The sequence below is a fragment of the Polyergus mexicanus genome, unplaced genomic scaffold, assembly GCF_030449975.1.
Source record: "Polyergus mexicanus isolate NDT 795.1 unplaced genomic scaffold, iyPolMexi1.0 SCAF_4, whole genome shotgun sequence".
Taxonomy (NCBI): Eukaryota; Metazoa; Arthropoda; class Insecta; order Hymenoptera; family Formicidae; genus Polyergus; species Polyergus mexicanus.
The window spans coordinates 617806-641623 of NW_027223324.1; the positions used below are offsets into that span (position 1 = coordinate 617806).

The following is a 23818-nucleotide window of genomic DNA, read 5'->3' on the forward strand; positions in this document are numbered from 1 at the left end:
CAAAAATTTCAGGGAATGGTTAATTATAAGAGAAAAATTTTATTCTTTTCGAAACTTTATAATGCGTTCGAAGGTAACAAATCGTCGTTGAAACTTTTGTTTCTGATTACCGCAAACTTCTCGTACAATGAACAGCTGTCGAAAATAAATCTAACAAATTTTGCGTGCTGTTCAATGAAGCTGTCATGCTGTCGAGACATCTCTGTTGACAAACGATAGAATCGAGCCGCATTGTTGGACAGATCGATTGGCGCTCGTCAATCTGTAAATAGAATCGATAAAACGCCCAATCATTCCCGATGATAGAATGATTTTCGTCGGCGTCATTGACTAGTTGCATCGCGTGTACGATGTTTCTACGATGATACACTCAACGATTCTCAAGCCAGTGATCCTCCATTCCATCACGGCAACTTTATTACTGCATTCTGCACATTCTGCAATTTGCAAAGTAGCAAAAATTTATGTTTTCTGTATCAAGATCAAAAAGTCATTCTTAATTATTGAATTATTATACTGAATAATTAGTCATCCAATATGAAGTGCGAAATTTTAGCGGAATATATGTCCACTTTTTAGAAAGATACTGTTAGTCCGTCTACTTAGTTGTACACTAGGCGGATTGAATTTTACAAGAAAATATGTAAAACATACCCGTAGGCGTTGCCCATGTTTCAGACATAATTCACAGTAAGTCCTTGGCATTAAATATGTAAATGTCAGACGAGATCGGCAACGCGACTGTTTAATTCGTCGGTGAATCGGCAATCGTGCGGACATCTCGTCAATTGGATTTCGAATGGCGTTCTATGAAATCATTGGCCGGTAATTAGGTTGCGCATAATGACGGCGAACAGACAAACAAGGTTCGTTTATGCGCGAGAGACGGACGCGACGTTCGATTAAATTATTATTAAAGGTTGATTCGTGTATTTTCGTACACTACAGGCATCATTTACACAAATTAATTTACGGTTGATCGGCGAAATAAATGAAGAAAATAAGTCGTCGAATAGTTAATGTGAACGAGCAATCAAGATTCATAAAAATAAATCTGTACTCGAGAAAAAAAAAACTAAAAGTCAAATAGATTTTAAACAGTTGTTTAATACCACGATTAATAATCAAGAGTGACAAATATTTTAATACCGTTACGTCATGTGTATGTATGTATCGTGAAGAGAGACATATTTTTCATTAAATATTTTTCATTATATGCTTAGTTTTGCGTCGTGTTTTTGAACTTGATTTGCATACATTTCGAAAAAATGTAAATTAATCTTCACTCGTAAAAAATACGTATTATTGCTGTAGAAAAAAAATAGGTAGTTTAAATATTATTATCAGCGCTGATATTCAATCTGTTGCTTGTCGTAAATAAATTTTTCCATATTGACATTCACAAAATGTCGCCCTACATGCGATAATAATTTGCATATGCTCGATTAATGTCTTTTTTCATTAAACAATTTGATAAATAATTTTACTATAATTTTATTATAATTTTAATCAGAAAAAATTAAGAATGATGCAATCTGAAACAATAGATAATATTTTATCGAACTTTCTAACAAGTGATAAAGAATATTATGAGGTGAAACTCTAAGAAATGGAAGGAAAAATTAAAAGGCATTACAGTCCAAGTTTTCGCTTGCGCAACCGCGAGTACAACGGCAACTGCCCCATGTACATACATATGTACGCAATCTTATACATGCGTGCACGCAGCGGATCGGGCACGTGTATAGCACTTACGTGTCAATGACTGTAAACACCCGGAGCGGTTACCGAAGTAATTTGTACCGCGCGCGTGTCCGAGTATTCTCGCATCGCTTACCAGTAACGGATATCGAACGGATCCCGATTATCCGAACAGCTTCTCGCGTACGTGGCTTTTAGGCTCGGGGTGCCGGTAATAACATTATTATTGGCACGCCACACTTTATGGATACCGAGAAATTGAAAGGAAACGTTGGCATTACCAATTATCTCGCTTCTTTATGCAATTTTCCACGTGATGATCTTTAGCACTGAGCGATATTAATGTGATCTTCTCGATACGTTTCCATATCTTCAATATTCAAGACACTCTGTTTTTTTATTTCTGAAATTTTAAATGAAAGAATTGAAGTTTAAAAATAACGAAATTCGATTAAGCAAGCAATTAAGCTATGCTGGAGAACGTTGCCTCGTTATGCTGTCAGGACCAGTTTGAGATAGTTGCTACTTATCGGCTGGTATCATTCAGATTGTAATTTAAACGCGAGTTTGTTCCAGGATGAAAATCACGGTGTACCACGACTAGAGTTTAAATTATGAATTAATAAAATGTGAAAAGATTCTTTTTTCCCACGAGATGAACGAAATCAACCTAAAGTATTATTAAATCATAATTATATATTTTTTAATGACTGGCAAACCTTAATGGATATTTTTTGAATAAAATTTTTGATTTACATTTATACGAAAATATTAATCAGTATAAACGCCACAGTTATAATTCTATTATTTTCGATATCTACATTAAAGAAAGTAATCAGATAATAGATTTTGCTTAAGAAACAATCTATTTCTTCGTCGACGATATTTTTAGATCTAATCAACATTCAGACTGCTACATTCAGACAAACCTCTTAGGAGAGTCCATATCTTCGAATATCCTAACAGAGGTAGTACCTAAGTATTTATGTGTGAGTCGCATTAGTGCGTCAGCGTTATACACCCACGCATGTAAGCAATACGTGTAGCCGCGGTTCACGACTTCGCTTTTGTGTGAAGCTCTCGTGGAGGCGGGATCTGTGCTTAGAGGGCTATAAAAAGAGAAAGCTGGACGGTATCCTATACGTATATACGTATGTACCTTTCATGCGTATACCTGCGCAGTAGAGCGGATGTGTCGACTGGGCGCATAAATGAATACATGTAAAACGCATGACCTGAACTGTCTTGATTTTTTTCACTCTTTAACTATACATCTTTTTTAAATTCAATATCCCGTAATATTACAGCTGCATAATATTAACTATACGTATTATCTCTCACGCATTTTTTTTCTTTCAAGAGAAGCTTTTCAATTTTATGTTTAGCATTCGAGAAATTCGAATTGAAGAATTTCAAATACTTTGCACTTTTTTTTACAACAATAAACAAGTTATATTTCTAATGATAATATTGAAAATTCGCGCAAATACGAAGGATAGCGAAAATCGATACGAGAAGTTGCAAGAAGATTTGACAATTTTCAGAAATTAATGCACGTATTGAACGCGCTTATTTTGCCGAATGTACGAAATTGTATCATTAAAGTAAATGGTGAACTGTGAGAGAGAAAAAAGCTGCTAATACACGACACGTTTCTTTCTAAGAACGTGCACACATCGCTTTTAAACAGGCCGGCACACCGTGCGCCTAAAGCAACGACCAGCGTAATTATTGGGTCCGCATCCACCTTTTCTCGATTCCACGAGTTTCATTATCCACGGCAATGCCACATCGAAACCATGCCTCCATTACACATGGATAGCATAACGGTGACCTGTAAATTATTGGACCTTAGTGAGGAGAAATTATCTGGATAAATTTCTCTCTCTCTCTCTCTCTCTCTCTCTCTCTCTCGCGGCGAACCTGTACTACGGCGTTAGATCTGTGATCATGAATAATTGACTTTTATCGTTTTCTCAATCGTGATAATACGTTACGGATATTGGAAGAAAACAATTATTTATCCTATATTGTAACGAGATTTTTAAAACTACGAAGAATTTAAGCTGCTTGGAGTGAAGACTACGAATAAAGAAAAAATTGAAATATTATCTCTTCCGATCTAAATTTCATATAAATTTACTTGATGAAATTATCAGTTATTTTCGTTATTGTTTATATCTCCATGCATCAGCATCTGTGATTATTCTACACGCTCATTTATGCGTGTTCACCTGTCAAACTGTTAATACTTAAAAAAAAAAAAAAAAAATTTTTTTACATATATAAAATATACTTGTCCAACTCTTTATATTTTTCTATCTTTATATACTGAACTCTATTTAGAATAGAATAGAATAGAATAGAATAGAATAGAATATGAAATGTACGAATTGAATATGAAATATTTTTCCTCGACGAAAGTCACACTGCAATTCAATGTTTACGTGCGCGTTCTTTCGTATCGTTTCATTTACATCACAATGCATTTCTGATCCTCTCGTAAACACACGACGCAGACTCCCCTTTTATTTCAGCATCGTGTTTGAAACGATAATCGAGTTCCGATCGCATCTCCGATTACAATTTTGTCGAGTATTGCCGACTCGAGTTACGATATCTCCGAGGTAACCGAGTCCTCGAGCAGACATCGGTCGTCCTTAATCGTTCGATTGGATCTAATTCGCCTTCATGACTATCTGTGTCATCGTCTTCGTTGTCGGTTCAAGGCCATCATATATCGAGGCGCGTCTAATTCGCCTCTGCGCGCGGCGTATCCTTTGACCGGACCACAAGTAAAGTATTGTAATAATGGTCTAGCGTCTTCTCTCTCTATCTCTTGGAGCCGGCAATATACCAAGAAGATTCCCTCGATCTTATCGGCTCTCTGCCGAAACTCAGGTGTCCACCATCTGCCGCCCTATGGCGAACTTGGCACTTTATGTACTCGCGTTCATCGTCGGGATGAGTTTATTCGCCGCTTCACCACTAACTTCTTCCTTTATATAACAAAAAAATAGAACTATAAATAATCGCAGAATTTTCTAGATATTACGACATAAAAACATATTTGCGAACAAAATATCGCGTTCTTCGATTCCTCTACTTTACAATTTAATCTTTCAAAGACGATCGCATAAATCGTCATTAAAGCTGCATTAATACAAACATCGGGCGAATATTAAAAAGATAGATATGTCAATCGGTACAAACAAGTAAAAAAAAAAAAAAAAAGAAGAAAAACAAGTGCCGTCACAAACGTTATTTCCTATACATTAACTATTGTAATTTTAAGTAATAAAAAACTCAGATGTGGGACAGATCGAGTTAGATATATTTTTCTTAGTCTAGAAAACTTAGAGTCATTCGCACATTGTCGGTTCGCCAGAGGCACGCAGCCGTCAGTAAAGGGAATAATTCCAGGTTCTCTCGATAGCGATCGTCCGCTAATTTGCGGTAATAGAGAACAATTTGCAGCTCGACCTTTTTCTCGCGCGGCGCGTAACGCGTGTTACTGCAGCTGCGGGCGTCACGAAAGCGCACGTGACATGCCGTGCTGGAAAAAGCTCGAAAGAATACGTTTACAAAGCACGTGCGAAACGCATCGTTGTAGGGCTAAAGAAGATTCTAAATCCGTCTCTTCTCGAACGACTTGTCAAAGCGGCCTACATTTCCGGAAGCGATGGCGACGATGCGATGATGCAAAAGCGAAGGAGAGGCGAGGCAGGTGCGTGCGCTCGCTCACCACGCGATCAAATAGCATGTGTAGCGAAGATGAACAAACTCATTAGTCCCAGACTTTTTGATCCCCTGGAACTCATAAATTTTGCTAGATATAAGATCAATGAAAAATGAAAAAAAATAAAATAAAATAAAATAAAAAAAATTCCAAAATTTCAGCAGTCAAATGTTTATTTGAATTTGAAATTTTTTTCTCGCCTCTCATACCGCATATTACACACATTAATTATATTGTACTTATATTTTATATCAAAAGAATATAACTCTCTCTCTCTCTCTCTCTATCTCTTTTGCGTGTCTGCGAATAGAAGGAACGCTGAAATCTAAGTTTAAAGTAAAGAGAAATGTGGATTCATTTTGCCTACATTTGCTCTCGATGGTATCTTTTCAGGTACTTGCCGTGAACATTCCGGCGTGCTCATGTACAATAGTACGAAGCCGCTTTACCAGTAAATCTTATCGCGTTATAATACCCGGCGTCTCGCTTAATGTGCGCGTACGATGCGGTTGGTGTACGACTACGAAAATACCAGCGGAAATGCCGAGGCGCTGAATAATTAAAGCGGAAACGTAACAAGCGCGCTTAAGAGAAACGCGTGGCTGTTTATTCGGCTGTTAAGCAAAGACTTTTGGCCCAGTATATTTAACGCGACATCGATTCTTTCATAACTAAAGAGAGACATCCTACATGACGACAGCGTTTATTATTCAAACGACACGTTGCAGAAGCAGTCTCTTTGAAACAGATCCAAAGTCTTCTCAGAAAAAAGAACCTAGATGATTCGTTTGCAGTTTAAGTGAGAAGGAAATGTCTTATTATTTATGAGAAAGTTTTTTCAACAAGCGCGCGATGAAAGAACAGTTTTTAATTGTATCAAATTTACGGTATTAATAAAGCTTTATTTCTATTATTATGCTTAATCTGACTTTGTAGAGCTGTATGCATAAATAATGACGTAATCTTTCTTGACTGCTTTTAAAAAATGCAAAACTTGTCTCTTCTGTCTCTATTGATAAAGATTTTACATCTTCAGAATAATTAAAGGAAGATAAAGTACTTGTTTTTCAGTTTAAAAGTTTAGTATTAGGCCGGAAGCATAGACCCATTTTGCATAGGCCCATAATCATAAGTATAAGGAAATTGGTCCATTTTCTTATATATATGCTTAGGGATTAATCAATTCCCTTATGCTTATAGTTATGCTTTTATGCAAAAGTTTGTGCTCCCACCCTAACTTTATACAATAAATTAATAACTCGATTATTTTGCTAATTGAATTTATTTAAAAATATTACTAAAAATTTATTTTATAAGATATTGTTACTGATGTAAATAATTTATTGATTTAAACTGCAGTAAAACCATGATATGGACATCTATGTCCATACATTGTAAAACGCTGGTTCAAGAAAATATTGCTGTTCGTCGATAAAATAGAAATTTTTGCCATCGTTTGTAGTACAAGAACAATGGTTGGATTACATTCATACGCTATTAACTATTAATATCTACGTTGTTATCTTAGAAATTCTTTATTTTTATTTATTTAAGATAATACTTTATGGTAGTATTTAAAAATAATATATATATCAAGTTACAATTTTAAAACATGAAAAAAGCTGTACGTGTTTAATTATTAATAAATATCTTTATTATATATTGAATATATATAGAACAAATATATACATTAACAAAATTTTATTAAAACTTTCAAATTTTTATATAAATTTTCTTCTTCTCTCATCAATATGAATCAGCTAAATCAGCTGATAATAGATCATTTAAAACAATTCTAGGAAATTTTTACATTTTTTTTTTTCAATAAAAATAATTATAAAACTTTAAAATAAGATGTGGGTTCTAAGAATAGAATTGTTGAGAATTTTCAGCAAAGCTTGAAATAAATTGATACCCTTATGCCCAGAATTTATCGAAATACGACCATAAATACCTAAATAAATAAATTATTAAATAGGGGACTTGTGAAAATTGCTAGCGGTCTTTATTGGTCGATATTTTGCACGGAGGGCAAAAGGATTCTGAATAAAGGAAAGATGTCAAAGCTGATCAACGTCACTTGGCATGTGAATCGATACATTCGAGGACGCCGACGACACGATCTATTCCAACTAATTTCCCTCACTCGGAAAATTTTCCAATTCTCGAATTTTACGAAGAAATTAACGATGAATCGACGCTGCCCGTCTCGCTGGCAAACTTTTCGATGTGGCGGCCGCCGTTTTATTTATAGCAGAGGAGGTCGCGTTCCAAAAGCTCCTCGACTTACCAGTATCACCAGCACATTCACACCGAACTCGTCTCGCACCGGATCCTAGAAATCCTCATTAATCGATAGATCGTATCTGTAACTTGAAAGAAAAACTTCTGTTGAAAATAGCGAATCGATTCTTCATCGATGCGATAATTTGAGTTCGTTGTCTCGCGATCAGAATTCTAGAGTCCTCTGGGAAACGAACACGTGACTTATGTATCGCCACAACTCGATAGCAAAGTGATCGATTTGGTGTTAATATAGTGAAGTTTTTACAGTTTATTGATAGGAAGATTAATCGAACAGATTGCAGGTGTATGAAATGCGGCGATTAATCACCACGTTAGTTAGGATTAAAGTTTCTTGCTATTGTTTACTGGATCGCATCGGTAACTTTACGATCAAGCTGTTTTAAGAATTGTTAGAGGTCGAGAGATAATTTGTTATAAAATCATATTTTTTATATTTAAGAGTCTTATTCAGTAAAATAATTTTCAAATTATTAATAAAAAAAAATATACATAAAATAATAACAATATAATATAATAGCTAATTTGGAATACGTAACTAACAATTAATTTAATTTAATCTCGCGTTATGTATTGTGTTTTGCATAGTTGAAAATATACGTGCATAAAAATTGATTGAACTATTCGAAAAAATTTTCAATGACAATCGTGAAATTTATTTTATTTAATTTATCTACATTTTTGATGCTAAAAATTATGTTGATTAGTCAAGGTCAGGGCTAAAGATTTATGCGTCTGATATACTCTTAAAGACGTCACGGACTGTTACACCAACTTGTCGGCATTGATCCAAAGATCGGACGATGTATGAAGCAACCAGTTTCGGATTTTCAGGAGAAACAGCATAATATTTGATATTATCTATTTTGTCAAAATTTCATTAATATTATTTAATAAAATCATTAAATATATATAATTATGTCATAAAACAATATATGATTGGTTAATTTATATCAAATCAAAATATATTTAAGTGTCAAAATTAACATTTGCTGCAAATTGCAGGAAATCTGATGATTTCAGGATCTATTCAAATCATATTATATATGAACATAAAACCATATTATATATATATATATATAAAATACGTGGGAAAAAAAGAAATCAAAAAATGATTTATATATTTCATAATAGACGCAAATATTATAATATTACAGCTTTGAAACTTTTATTGGATCCAGTAAACAATTCTAGCAAACCACAAACCTCCAACCAACAATAACAGAAAAATGCTTTCAATCGTTGCGAAAAGTGATAGTAAATTTTTCTTTTTTTTAATCTTTGAGATCGAGAGTATATAAATTGAATGTTTCGATGTATTTTTCTCACATGAAACATGTACATGCTGTGTATCTGTGCTCGACGGAATAAAAGAAAACAGAACGGAAGAACGTGATAAATGCGGCTTCGAACCAAAACTCGACATATTTTGTGCCGGAAGTTGACGGATTTGCAAAGCTGACAAAAACTGATCTAGTCAAGATCCATAGATCCATTGCACTTCTCGTTGTCAACGAGCATCATCTCTGATTCACCTTGCTCTTCCGTGCACCAACTTCCGTTTTTCGACATGGCACACTTACGGCGACAAGTGAAGCGGGAAAACTACAAATCTTTCGGAAAAAGAAGGGTAAATCAAAATATCTCCAAATATGTTTATATGTTTATATGTAATATTGTCAAATTTATGAATTAACATCAACAAAACTTCGCGACAAATCATGCAAATATAATCAGTCATAGATTCATTGCAACGAAAATCTTTACTGAAATAGTAACTATGTCCTTCAGCTACTAAAAGTCTTCGCAATCGTAATAACTGCCAAATGCCTTGGCTGCGACAGATATTTTGCATCTCGAAAATATGGGGATCGAAATATTTACTGCATCGCTGAGTTCATTAATAGATATATCTGTTTAAAGAGATTTTACATAATAATAAAACAAAAGTAGATACGTATGTGTGTAAGACAGAGATCAATATTTTATTTCATACTTGTAACCTTTCCATTGGCAAAATGTTATTTATTCGTAAGATTGTTTTAGATTCGTTTATAAAACAGATGTACTTATAAAAGCGAGTTTTACTTCGATCATCTGCGTCCGCAACCTCCTATAATATATCGCGAGCATGCGCATTCTGTCTTTGCGAGCACAATGCTCTTAAATTTTATTTTTGCGCCATGTGACCGCGATGAAAGAAGCTGCCGTAACTCTCGTATAGTTCACCGATTTATTTATTTATGAGATGCGATTTTGAGATCGAAGTTGGTATCTCTATATATCTACAGAATACTCCAGAATTATCGCATTTCTTTATATCTGCAAAATATTTGAATAACTTTGTAAATTTATCTTTTCTTGATAATGTAACTGTAATTGTAAATCTGAAAATTTTTGAAATTTTTGCTCAAAATTTATAAAAAATAAACAAAAACAATTAAAAAATTAACAAAATATGACAGAAGTCTGAAAGGACTAACTCTTTAAATAATAAAATTAGTAAAATATGATGATAAAAATAGATAAATAGAAGTAATATTTAAGAAACTACAATTTTAAACTGCAGAACCTAAAGGTGACAGATTGAAAGAGAGGAAGCTGATACGCGCACGCACCCTGCGTGACCTATATAGGTGACCTGGATTCCAAGATGAAATTAATTGCAGAAAATAACTAAGTTCTTTGTTAGCTCTATTTTCAACATTAATAAATTTTATTTAATGCCAATATTTGTTCGCTATTTAATCAAAGTTAGTGCTATTATCTAGCAAAGTTATCTAGCATAGGATTATTTACCGCTTAATAAAAATAATATAAAAACAAAAGTAATTCTCTTATTCAAGATCATTATTTATTTTTTCATAGCAAAGTCCTTAATAAGAAATAATAATATTTATTCGAAATTTGTTGTTGGCAATCAGGCAAAATTATATTTCGTGATCAAATAACAATAGAATATAAGCAATACATATAATATTTAAAAAATGCTGTAGGTCGATACTCTTTGAAGTAAAAGTGGCCATTTTTTTATCTACGATTCTACTCATGTTTGTGACATATGGCACACTCATACAACTATATCGTAAATAAAAATGGACTGGATTTAAAACGAAAATATTGTCTCATTTCACTGCATTGCAAACGATAATAAAAATAAACAATTTGACAACATATTAGGATCAAATTGGATAGAAGAACTCTATCATATCTATATCAAATCAATATTTTCTGTAAAAAAAGAAATCCAATATTATGTATCATTCAACAAGTATATGCAAAATGTGATTTATATTGAGTTTATATTTTTATTGATTTATATAATTACTTACGTGCCTAAAATAATTCAATTAATTTAAGTTAAAACAATAAAAATAATTTAACTGTATAAGTTTAAAAATCATTATACGCGTTTCTTTATTCCGAAAAAAAATGAAAACTGCTATATTCTCCTCATATACATTATAAAACTTTCGATTGTCTCTTACAATTGTGTCCCCATAGCTCTTCGATGATTTTATCTTCTCCCCTCACATGGTCAGGCGGTTGGTATCTGAGTATACGTGTACACCGAGTAGTTGATAGAACACGTTGCCGTCAGGGAGCAGTGGCCTGCCGCTGTCGTTCAGGTCGCATGCTCAGGGTGGTTTGCAGAAGAGGAACGCGGTGGAGAGGAACCGGGGATGAAACACCTCTCGGATCGATATAGTCACGGGGGTGTCGTCCACCAACCATTGCAGTGGCGCCCGCGTACGGACGAGTCGGAAAACGGCACTATTGCCAGAGTAACGGTGACCCAGCCAGTCATTTGCCAGGATCATGTCGTGTCAGTGCGCGCAGAGATACCGCCGGCCAAATCGCTCTTACGGGCCGTGCGTTCACCGTTGTCGTGCGGGCTCGCAGGGGTGAAAGTTTCCAGTGGTGAGAGCCCGCATATCGCCAACACGCGTGACGCGAATCACAATCATCCCGGAGACGATCGCAACGCGATCGATAAAATTCCTAATCTTGAAAGCCGATTTTTTTCTTAGATATTATCGTTGTATCGATATATCAATTCTTCGGGTATACCCTGTGAGATTTTCGAGTGATTGCGTCGGAGAAACGTGAAACACGTGGAAAAGATACAAGCGTTCAGTATCCCTCAAACAAGATGCTCTCTCATGTTGAGAAAGAGGAAAGGTTTCCAAGATGAAAAAATGAATAATTTAATACTTGGAAGGAATTTTTTTATTACAGAAGAGAAAGAGAGAGAGAGAGAGAAAGAGTTTGTAAAAGGTACGGTATGGACGAGTATAATAGGACGAACGCAGACGTTTGTAGAAAAAAATTGGTAAGACCGGCCGGAGCTATTTGTCGATCGACTAGCGAGCTGGAACGTGGAAACTGCACTCGAGGTTGCATGATGTCGTTGACCTCCTTCCGGGCGCCACGGTTCTGCGGTGTACCATCGGTTTAACGTGCTTTGGTATGGGTTACGCGACGAAGAGTTTTAATTTGTGGAATTAATTCTATTTAACGTATAATCAGGGATGTGTGCAATATTGTACACCTAACACTTCGTTGACACTTCTTGGAATTATTTCTCAAAATTATCCTTTTGTAAAAATGTGATAAATCTGTAAAAGTACGATGGAAAAAGCTTATTGATCTGATTGATTGATTCTGGCTTAAAATATATTTTACGCAATGTTATCAAAAACATGAAGGAAAGATCTTTAAATGATTAAAAAAAATATATCAAAAGAGATGGGCGAATATTAGGGGCGCAATAGCTATTATTCACGCCTGTTTGTTTAGCTAAAAATTAATCTTATGGAAAAGGGGTATATCTGTAAAATTTATAATGTATTGTGCGTTTAATGCTTTTAAAATGTCGATGAAAATGGCTTTGTAAGCTCTGAGATATTTTTTAACATACAAAGAACAAACTTTTTTGATCTTCACAGAAAACTTTTACTCTCACGTTTTATTCTAGATTTTTTTTCTTATCATTTTGATATAATTCTGATCAATCGTATATTAATTTGCTAGTTATAATATATTTTAATTTTGAATGCATATTAAAATTTCGACGATTCAGGCAACGAAATTCAAAGTAACAGATCTCTAAAAGAATCAACAGTATGGATTATCCAGAAATGTAGTTGATAATTCAAGAGTCGATTTCGCGTTTCTTCGAATTGCTGCACTTTCGATTGACTAGCGAGGTGAATGATAAGGTTATTTGTGAAGTTATTTCTGCAATGGATTAATTAATTATCCAGATAGATGAGGGGATCGGGGAATTGCGTGACGATGCTCGACGTAATTCTTTTCTACTCCACTTTAACTCACTTCACTACTCTAATCCAATTTCTACTTTTTCACTCTCACTGCGCATTAGCATTTTCATTTCTCTTTTTTTCCTAAGCCGGAATAGATTCGGTAAATGAAAGCCTCCCCCTTTGGAATATTATAGCGAAAATTAACAGCGGGAATTAAATTCTTAGCTCTTCCCCAACGCACCTTATTGCGCTTCATATATCGGGTAGAAAAAAAATTTTTAATCGTAAGAATATAACTACACACACATTATTTATTTCTCGATTAAAAATTTATTTAAACAGAATTTTAATCTTGATCTTATATATTAAATTATATAATAAAGTATTTCTTCAGAAAGAGAGTGAAAATTTTGCATTATAAAAATATATTTTTTGCTTTAAAAAATTTATTTTTTATATTATAAAGGAAGATTTTCATCTTTCTTATGATTTAAAACAATTTTAATATAGAAAACTAAATTGAATGGTTATTAATTATGAGAAATTTGAAAACTTTGTCTAAAAGATCGTTGCTATATACAACAAACGTCAATTGCGCGTAATCTTTCTTTTACATTGATTGCTAAATTGATTTTGGAAAAATGTAGAATGCATCCGACGCTTGTAAGCACTCAATTTATATAAGTACCATCACCGACAATGACTTCCGATCTTAAGAACTCTTCAATAACGGAGACAATCGGCTGAAAAGTTTTGTCGTTAAAGCTATAGACGTACGAATCAGATAAATAGAACCACTGATTGTGAATTTCAATTAGAACTTATTGTTGCAGGAAAAAGGAATTAGTTTCTATATTTATCGCGATTATTCTCAAACTCGGCGATTCATAATCTTTAAAGTGACAAATAAATTTACGACATCATAAGTTTCTATAAATAAAAGCAATTTTTTTTTTAATTACTAATAGTTCTTATTTTCAATAAAATAAAAAGATTTTATTTAAATAAAAAGATTTTATTTAAATTACTTTTAGTTATTTATTATTTATAAGGAAGAATAAAAATTTAAATTATACAGCATGAGAAAATAATGTGGAGAACACATAAAAATATTGTAATTATTAAAGAAATTCTAATTTTGATTGGAGATTGCTGCACTCTACTTTCTCATTTTCAGCAATACGTTGTCAGTATCTTTGACATATTCTATAATGAAAAAAATGGATTTTGCAAACAAGCGGAAAATAATAACGCATTTTAATGGGATCGTATTTTAAAATCCATTTATATTAGCTCGATGCTCGCATATTACACGACCTAATAGAATTATCGAATCGCATAGAGAATGAAATTTTCAATCAACTGTGATTGCGGTGAATATTTTAGACGATTAGTGGAATAGATCGCGTGCAAGTAGTGCAACTTTATATCAACCGAATTATAGCAGAAGTGGTGGATTGAGAAATCGTTACGTGCATTTTATGATCGTTCGATTTGAAGCCGGTTTATGAACGTAATATTATTTTAGTAGACGTAATGGTTTTATCAATTCTTATACACTAAAGCTCATTCGAAACTGATAAAGATTACGCTACCGTATAGTTACAATTTATTAGAGAATAATTAGAATTGAAACATTTATATTCTCTAGAATATCTAGTTCTAAATATGTATAGAAACTAGTGATAGAATCCATTATTCATTATTACCAGCATTGACGTACGAGATATTTTTATCCTCTATCTCGTATATCGTTGCTCTATAATTTATTGATGCTTCGTGCTTACATGTACATTTTCGGCAATGTGGGGCAGACAATTTTAATAGTTGTATTAACTTCTTTGTGGTCCCTCCATATTCTTACACAAGCAAATTTGGTCAGGTCAATTATGGAACGGATAGATTTAGAAAATGGTTTAATTTTGTTCAATTTTTTTTAATCTTCATTTTTATTTTAATTATATAATATTATATAATACATTGTTATAATAGCACGGCGATATTTAATCCGTGATAATCAATATTATGCTAAATTCAATACGCGATTAGATCGATAAATTACTGCGTTCGTCCAATGTGATTTATGCGTTTTCTCATATACTATTTTATTATAATTATCTTTTTCAACGACATACTTTCTTGCAGTCGATTTAAATCGAAGTTCTACTGTATCTTGCTATTATTAAGAAACTGAATATTTTGAATCTCGGATCTAATTATTCGCTATGAACATAAAACACGCTGCAACCTATCATCGTGAGATGATGATGATAATGATCGCTCAGAAATAGATCAAAATTCGTGTTTGGATGGCTTGCAAACGAAAGCGAAAAAAGCTTGAGATACGACGTGTCTGAGAAAAGCTCTCGGAAACCCTGTGCCACTGCGCCATTCAACATGGCGTAGCGGCACAAGCTCGAATATCAGTGCAACATAGAGAGATCGAGCATTATAACGAGAATGAAAATAATCATGCGGTAGCATGGACTAAACGAGAGCGCTTAGAGTATCAGCTCGATAAATTTTGGCTCCGAATTGGGGCGGAGGCAGATTGAGTACCATCAAAACAACAGCCCTGGCATCCATGGTGATGATTCCCGGCGATGATCGGGTACAATCAACACAATTCCGGCTACAACAAGCTATTTACTCAGGTATATTAAGAGAAATACGGATTTCTTTAATTTCAATTTACTCAACAAATATAAAAAAATATCAATTTTTTTTTTTTTTTTTTCGTAAATTGATGTCAGCGAAACATCGTTGACAGACATTATCATTTATCTGTCGTTAATAATAAATTCCATTTCAAGTTATTAGTCGATATAATTTTATTTTTCTTTATAAATTTTGTCCTCTTCTCGCTCTTGGTCATTTCTTTGCCCAATCACTTTTCGCAAGGCTATAATAAACAAAAATATGTTTATACAACATTGTTCACTTTTTTATTTCTCTTGTCAAATAATAATTGTAATCAAACTTAAACACATCAAAGGAGTTTACATATTACAAGAGAGAGAGGCCTCCGTATAAAAATAACTGATTATATATCGTGACCGCACTTTGAGCAAGGAGGCGCAAGGAAAAGCATTGGATCACGTCAAAGACGCGCCGCTTCGTAGACGTATAGGATATCGTGTAAGGTTCATATTAGGCACGTGGCGTAAAGCAGAAGCGATCATCCGTGCCATCATTGCAGCAATGATTTACACCAATCGCGCGTTTGATCGAAGTTAACTTTTCTTTTAGCATAAAGTTCGAGCTTCGTACTTAAGCGGAATGCTTTGTTGACCTTGAACTGCAGTTTTTATTCTTAATGTATTTTTCTCAATTTATGCATCTTTCGAGATATATCGCTGCTGAAATTTTGCACAAAGATCTTCAGCGTTAAACTCTAAATCGACTTCATTTTGATTAAAAGTTTGTAATTCGTTTCATCGATAAATATATAGTAAACATAAATTATTTTTATAATTATGATAGAATTTTTAATTTATCAGCTTGTTCTTGAAATAATTGAAATTTTAATTGATATTTGGAATAATTTAATTTCAGCTGAGCTATAATTCTAACAGTAATTATTTTTTCAATTATTCTTATCTTGAATGCATAAATAATTACAATGCATATATTTGGCATGATTATTTTGATTGCTTATTGAATCAATGTTCATTCTACCGTCTTCTCAAATCATATGGATATTAATGACACTTCTTGTTTTTTTCGTGAAAAATAGCATGCAATAATCGGGAGCACTTCTGATAACTGATATTTTTTAATTATGAAAACGTAGCAATATATAACAGATTTTTAAAATATAATATATCATGAAAAAGTACTAAGTAGCTTAATGTTATCAAAATGCGTTGATTTCAATGTTAAATTAGAAGTATATATCTATATATATAAATGCTTTCTATAAATATTACATGCCTATTTTCACGACACCTTTACTTTGCAATTTGCATGATAGTAGTATAGAAGACTTCCAGAAAAAGTTAGATAGAAACAATAATACTTTTTATAAAAAGATTATTTACTAAGTAATGTTTTTTTACAATATTGTTGTATATTTTTTAAGTCGATCTATTCTCTTTTCTCTTGCTTTTATCATGCAAATTGCAAGAAACTCGAGGTAGTCGTATCATACGTACGCATATATATTTATAAAGATTGTTGGCACGGCTACGACCCATCGAACAAATACATTTGTTCTTTAACAAGCATTTTTGAGAGGAAGACGATAACGATAATTTCCCACAGAAATAATAACTTATGCAAACTAAACATGGCACGATTAATCTTGAATGATTAAACGAGAAATAATATAATTAAATGAAGATAAAAATAAGATTGAAATATGAATATGAATATGATAATGTTATTATTATGAAAATTTTTATTGTGATTTAAACATAATTAAATCTGAAAATAGAAGCATAGATTATTATTACGATTTTTGAGTGAAGTCTTTGTTCTACACAAGTTCTGTTTTTTCAAGCATATAAAACTTTATTATTATTTTTATTCTAAAATAATAATTATTTATTAAGATAAACATAACTTTATATAAAAAAAGATTTATTTAGAAAATATACCTCAAGAACTGCGTTAAGTGAAGCATATAATTTATTCTTTAATATAAAGAAACGAACTTAACAGATATATGGCAAGATGCCTCCCCAAGAAATATTTATAACTAGAATAGAGAAAATTATCATATCTGGTACATATGAATTTTTAATAAACATAAATGAGTTTGGCATTTAAATATCCGAGGATCTCTGTGGCATTAAATCTATCGAAATATTACATTAATATACATTAATAAAATAACTGATATTCCATATTTGTTAGGCCCCATTAACATTAATTAAAGTTTATGCTAATCTCAATTTCTTGTTTACGACGACGAATATTAATTATGCGTAGGTCTTCTCTTCTATATTGGATCCATTCTTTTAATTTTAACAGGAACTAATTAACGCTTGCTAGACTGCTTTCCTTTGTTATAAGGTAATCTACGCCGATGCTTGTAGGGCGTGATAGACGTAATGAACTGCATCGTAGGGCGCTTTATTATTCACGGTCTCACGGACAAAGTCAGAGTTAGCGTTACATGATTACACAGAATAAATAGATGTTGCTTAAATATACAGAATTCAAGAGATAAAACTCCTCTTGAAATATCGATGTACGAGGATAACAAAACATGCTGTATGCGTATAGTTGCTAATATATGTTACCTTATTTATTGAATTAGCTTAGTAGAAAGTGTTCGTAGGCGATGTTTTAATGTTAATATATTTTTTGCTATACGTAATCTTATATAAAAATGCGAGTTCTCTCAAGCATAGAATATTGCAATTAATATGTTTGCGAGAGTAATGTATTTATAAATCCCTAAAAACTTACCTTTTCAAAAAAAGGTAAAGAAAAGGTAAAAAAAAAGGGTGCCAAGTGCACGCGCCACGTGACAAAGTGTTACACAAAAAATATGTTATTTTTAAATTTTTCTTTTATTATCATTCAAATAAAAATATTTTAAGTAAAAAAACTGCTATACGAAGTTGTTTTGATTTCCTTAAAAAATGATGATGTCAAAAAATTGCGTCAACTAAATAAAAGTTCATGTTATAAAATTTATTTATTTTATTATTTACAATATTTGAAAAATATAATTAAATTAATAGGGCGTTAATATCTTATTAAAAACAGTAAATTTGCTTTAAAATATCATATACTGCGGTAGAGATGGATTAATATTTAAAACTAATGTAAATGTAAATAAATGGTGAATTTTTCTATGCTTTTTAAAACCTAATTGTCCGCGAAACTACAAGGATCTCACAAATAACTTGTCTGATTTTAGGGCTCGGCAGATTCGAACTATTCGCAGCCGAGCTCAGATCTCTCGCTGGACGAGGAGAAGGAAAGCTTGCGACGCGAGAAGGAGAGGCAGGCCCTCAATCAGCTCGAAAAAGCCAGGGTAAGTCATTGATCCTCCACATGCTCCAGTTTGGTTCGCTCCTTTACAGCGACGCGCCGTTTTATCTCTTTCATTTTTTTCTCTTCGTACGCTGGATCATCGCGTATCGATCAAGCGGGCGTATCTTATCATCCACCGTATTTCATCACGGCATCATAAACATCGAGAATTTGCATGAAAAGCGACGGAATTGGACGCGTCTGCGACGGAACGTAGTATTAAGGAAATAAAAAAAAAATGAAATAAAACGTAAAGTGCCTATCAAACGTTTTGCGGAACTTCTTTTTGCACTTATACTCCAAATCGTAAAGAAAAATTTATAGAAAAATACGATAGGATCGTGAGAATCATATTGTACAAGTGCAGCCTTAGATGCGGCGATAATGTCGGTACTTATGTCAAGAGATGTTTTATGAGAAAAACATGCGTGGAAAATATTTGTCGAAATACTTTTACATTTGCTACACTATTTTATCTTTATCTTTTTCGGAGTAAATTTTTACAGAAACAAACATAAAAGAGTATGATATGAAATAATCACAAATATTATCTTGCTAAAAAATATTTTTTTAATCTAGATTTAATTACGATAATATAAAATAAAATATTTAAAATGCAACACACATCTTGCATTGTAATAATATTTCTTACACGCTTTACGTTTGGAAATATTTAAGCGAACAATTTGCGAAAACTGACAAATTGTCTAACGAAGGTAGCAGAATTAAATGGCAAACGCAAATAAAGTTAGGATGAGAATTTGATCGACTCAGTCTTCTTCGGCTTAGCAATAAACGGATATTGATTGGCGGGAGGTGACCTTCGAGGGATAGTTGGTCGCAATAAAAATGAAAAGCTCCTCGCTCCGTCGTAACAGTCTTTTATTCTTTATTGAAGAAACGACGTTGTCACTGGCAATGCGTCCACGCATAAGCTGACAATGTGTCGATCGGCCGTGAAGCTCGTCGACGCGACGCGACGATGTAGTCGGTTTATTTTCCACTTCATACAGGCGATATAGCTATCCGTGTTTGTGTACACATCGCGATATAGAAGCTGCACCGTGACCTGATAGAAAAGTCGATAATATGGGAAAGGGAGCGATGATACGTAACTAAACGCGGTGGTACGCAACGACACTGCATTGTTTGCCATCAAACTTGATAATTGTATAGCCCGGCTTTTTTCCCGAGTAATCGCAGATGGTTTACATTATAAAGTAGATATTTAAAAAAAAAATCATGTTAATGAAATTGATTTAGTTAAACAGAATATATCGTTTTTTTTATGTTTTACATCGCGAGATTGGCAAGAGCAAAAATTTGAAATATTTATTGGTATAAATGAAAATACTGCAACATTGATTAAGCAATTATAATGTAGAACGCGTTTACAAATTCTTTGTACAATTTCCAATTTACGTTTCAGTCAAAGCCGGTAGCGTTTGCAGTGCGGACCAACGTGAGCTATGACGGATCCGTCGACGATGATTCACCCGTTCACGGCTCCGCCGTCAGCTTTGACGTCCGCGACTTTCTTCACATCAAGGTAGGAGCGCGCGTTTTCTTAGATTTTTTCTTGTTATACAGCCTGAAATTTTCTTTGCTCATAAACCGCGCTTTTGTTCCAGGAGAAGTACGACAACAACTGGTGGATTGGCAGGCTCGTGAAAGAGAACTGCGACGTCGGTTTCATCCCGTCACCGGTGAAGCTGGAGGCCTTAAGGTTACAGGCGAGCGCCGCGCGTGGTACGAAGGGCCTGTACTCGACACGAGGAGGGTCATCAGGGAACCTTGGCGAGAGTGGTATGCCCTCACGTGGTTCCACACCACCTACGCCAGGTACCCTAGCACGTCCTTCTTTCTTTCCCCCAAAATTCACGATGTACTCAATTCGATATACCTGATCGGGAAATTTCTCAGCTTGATCCTCGAGTGTATTACAGGCGGACGGATTATTGCTACAGGCCGGTAGTAAAAAAATACGTGACGAATAACGTTCGCTTGAAATTCTAAGTATCCCACTATTTTAAATACACAAACACCAGCTTTCAGCGCTTATATCGCTCCCAAATATTTTAGATTGAAGCAATTTCTGCGTAGTCCGCAAGTGAATGAAATTGCGCGCACACGAGTACACAAATTATGTTTAATATTATAATGAAACATATAGAATTCCTTTAATATTATTGCAATTCATCAGATTTCGACATTAAATAATATATTTAACAATCATCGATTGGGCTGAAAAATATTTGAATACTCTACACAGATACGTTAATGCCCCTGCCACGGATAGGTGGTTGTTACAAGTGTATCTGGGCTTGTGCCATCCTCCACTACATACACCCCTGTTTAATACAATTGGGTGAGAATTTTAGTTTAACTGTGACAAACACAGATAAATTAACTATGGATTTTATAAAAAATTTTGAGGACAATTTAAGGAAACTGCCTATTAAAACATAAATAACTATTAGAAACCGATCTACATATATTGTCAATAAGCTCCTTTTCTACTCATCTAATTACACATTTTTAATTACTTCCACCCTTAAGTACAATTTACGGTAGAAGTTGGGGAAAATAATAGATTAAATTTTCTTGACATCACCATGATTTAAAAAAAAATTATATAATTTGTGACTGGTTTCATAAAAAATGTTCTGAGGCAGATATCTTAACTTTTTATCTCAATATCCAGCTTGTCAAAAAAGAGGCACTGTGACAGGTCTCATAGACAGAGTCTTTTTATTGTCATACCCTAACTTCCATTCCAAGAATATAGAGTTGGTTATTAAAATTTTATTGCACAATTGTTATTGTTATTTTACTGCACACTGAGTTTTATTTTCCAAATTTCCGTCTTGAAACATTTTTTAACAATTTTAAAGATACAAATATGAATATTATTGGACGCAGCTGAATTTAATACTTAATTTAAAGATTATATTGTGCTCGTCCCCCCTGGATTTGACGATTTCTATTGATTTTACAATTTATGTAAGCATTTTTATTGTGACAATGTTTGCGTTTTCTAGTCATTTTATTGTTATTGTTTTGAATTACGCCGAGGATGGCCCAAAAAAGGGATCGAAACGTTCGTTATATGTATGTTAACAAATTTTTTTACTTATAACAACTTTATAATAAAGTATGCGCTACCACTATTGCGCTGGCTCTTATACACGTGCTATTTCTTTAATTCAAATTTTATTAAATAATATCTGTTTTTATTCCTTGCGGTTTACACGGAGATGCGAGCTTCTTTATTTCTGCTCTCTCGTGGAAAAAATTGTTCACTGCTTTCTCTCTTCATTATATTCACATTCTAGTTAGTTTTTATTACATTGCTAAAAATCATTAAGGTAAGTCATCTTATTCGTGCCACTCATGTCAGCACACCTGCGATTCTAAGTACTGCTGTAGCTAGCTGCTCATCTTTGATAGCCGCTACTATAAGCAAAAACACGAGCATAAATTAGCGAATTATATCTACGCTGCATCACATCAGTTGAATGCTTCTTGATAGCTTCTTTGAGAGAAAGAGGGACTTGTCGTTCACATGTGAATCAAATAAGATTTTGAGTAACTGCGAATATATTCTTTTGACAGGTGACGACAGCGACAGTGTTGGCAACGTACGACCCGGCAAGGCGACCCTGACGACACCACCTGCTAAGGAGAAGCGGAAGAACTTCTTCAAGAAGCCGGTAAATATTTAGTGAATCACACTGTCACGATTATTTAAACGCACTACGCACATCTTTTGCCGCTTCTTAAGCTTTTATTAAATGCTTTCACTTATTGTTACATTAAATGCTCTATGTACGCACACTGGAGTGATGTTCAACGATGCATCATGCGTAATAATGCATATCGCATTATGATATTATTAGAAAATCTGAAAATTTGAAAACCCTAGATTTATTCGCTCCAATATTAATTACTGTTTTAGAATAGTTTATTTAATTTCTTTTATTTAACACAATTTTTAAACGATGAAGATAACTACATCTAGACGCACGATGCATTAATTTCTCTCGCACTGGTTAAGCGTACAAATAATCCTATCTAATAGTCTTATCTATATATAATTGTTCGATTTTGCAACTTTATACAACTGTGTCCATATTAAAACGTTTTGTCCAATTATTTTATTATATTATTAAATATTTATTTTTTAGCGAAAATATATTGGATATAAAACATAAAATATCACTGAGGCAGATAAATTTGAAATTATAACGTTAGTATTAAGCATTCGATTAATGATCAACAATATCTTTCATTCGGACGATGTTTCTCTAACAATAACATAATAAATTTACCAGTCGACGCCAAAAAATATTACCGCTCTCTCAAAATCTGTATATCTATAAGCATATGTTACGTTTTGAAATCATTCTAAACATTCGCACTCAGTTCTAAAAATATCATTGAAATATTTTTAGCGCGATTAATCTTTTATAGCGTCATATCTTAATCACTATAAAATTTGATTACACTAAATTATTATTTTTTTATTAAAATTATCACACACATACAATTCGAAACACGCATGTCCTTTGTTTTTACACAGCACATCACATATTGTGTCAATATACATAACGTTTAATGCAGACACTGCGAGAGAGAACGACTAATACTAAATACTCTATCACATGCATTTTAATACTGCTCTCTTAAACTGAATTAGTGAAAATATCACTGATTAAAGCAGTGATAAGATTTCATCGAAAATTAGTGAGTATTTCACTGATCTTCAATGAAAATACATACTTTGTTTTTTTCATTTTGTTTTATTGCCGTATAAGAG

At 33.3% G+C, this 23818-nt stretch overlaps 1 protein-coding gene across 12 annotated transcripts in view; it reads left to right on the plus strand.

Annotated features, from left to right (window-relative positions):
* The window catches only part of Ca-beta (Calcium channel protein beta subunit), an 85661-nt gene that overhangs the window by 47296 nt on the left and 14547 nt on the right, over positions 1-23818 (plus strand). For 6 of the 12 annotated variants that reach the window (XM_070294600.1, XM_070294601.1, XM_070294603.1 and 3 more), the window contains 4 exons: positions 18884-19000; positions 20429-20548; positions 20631-20841; positions 22615-22712. In XM_070294600.1, the coding sequence (XP_070150701.1) occupies positions 18884-19000; positions 20429-20548; positions 20631-20841; positions 22615-22712 (546 nt within the window). Of the gene's footprint in view, positions 1-7406; positions 8058-9030; positions 9375-11331; positions 12023-15156; positions 15666-18883; positions 19001-20428; positions 20549-20630; positions 20842-22614; positions 22713-23818 lie in introns of those variants that run through there. The other 6 variants (XM_070294602.1, XM_070294606.1, XM_070294610.1 and 3 more) reach the window with 5 other exon arrangements.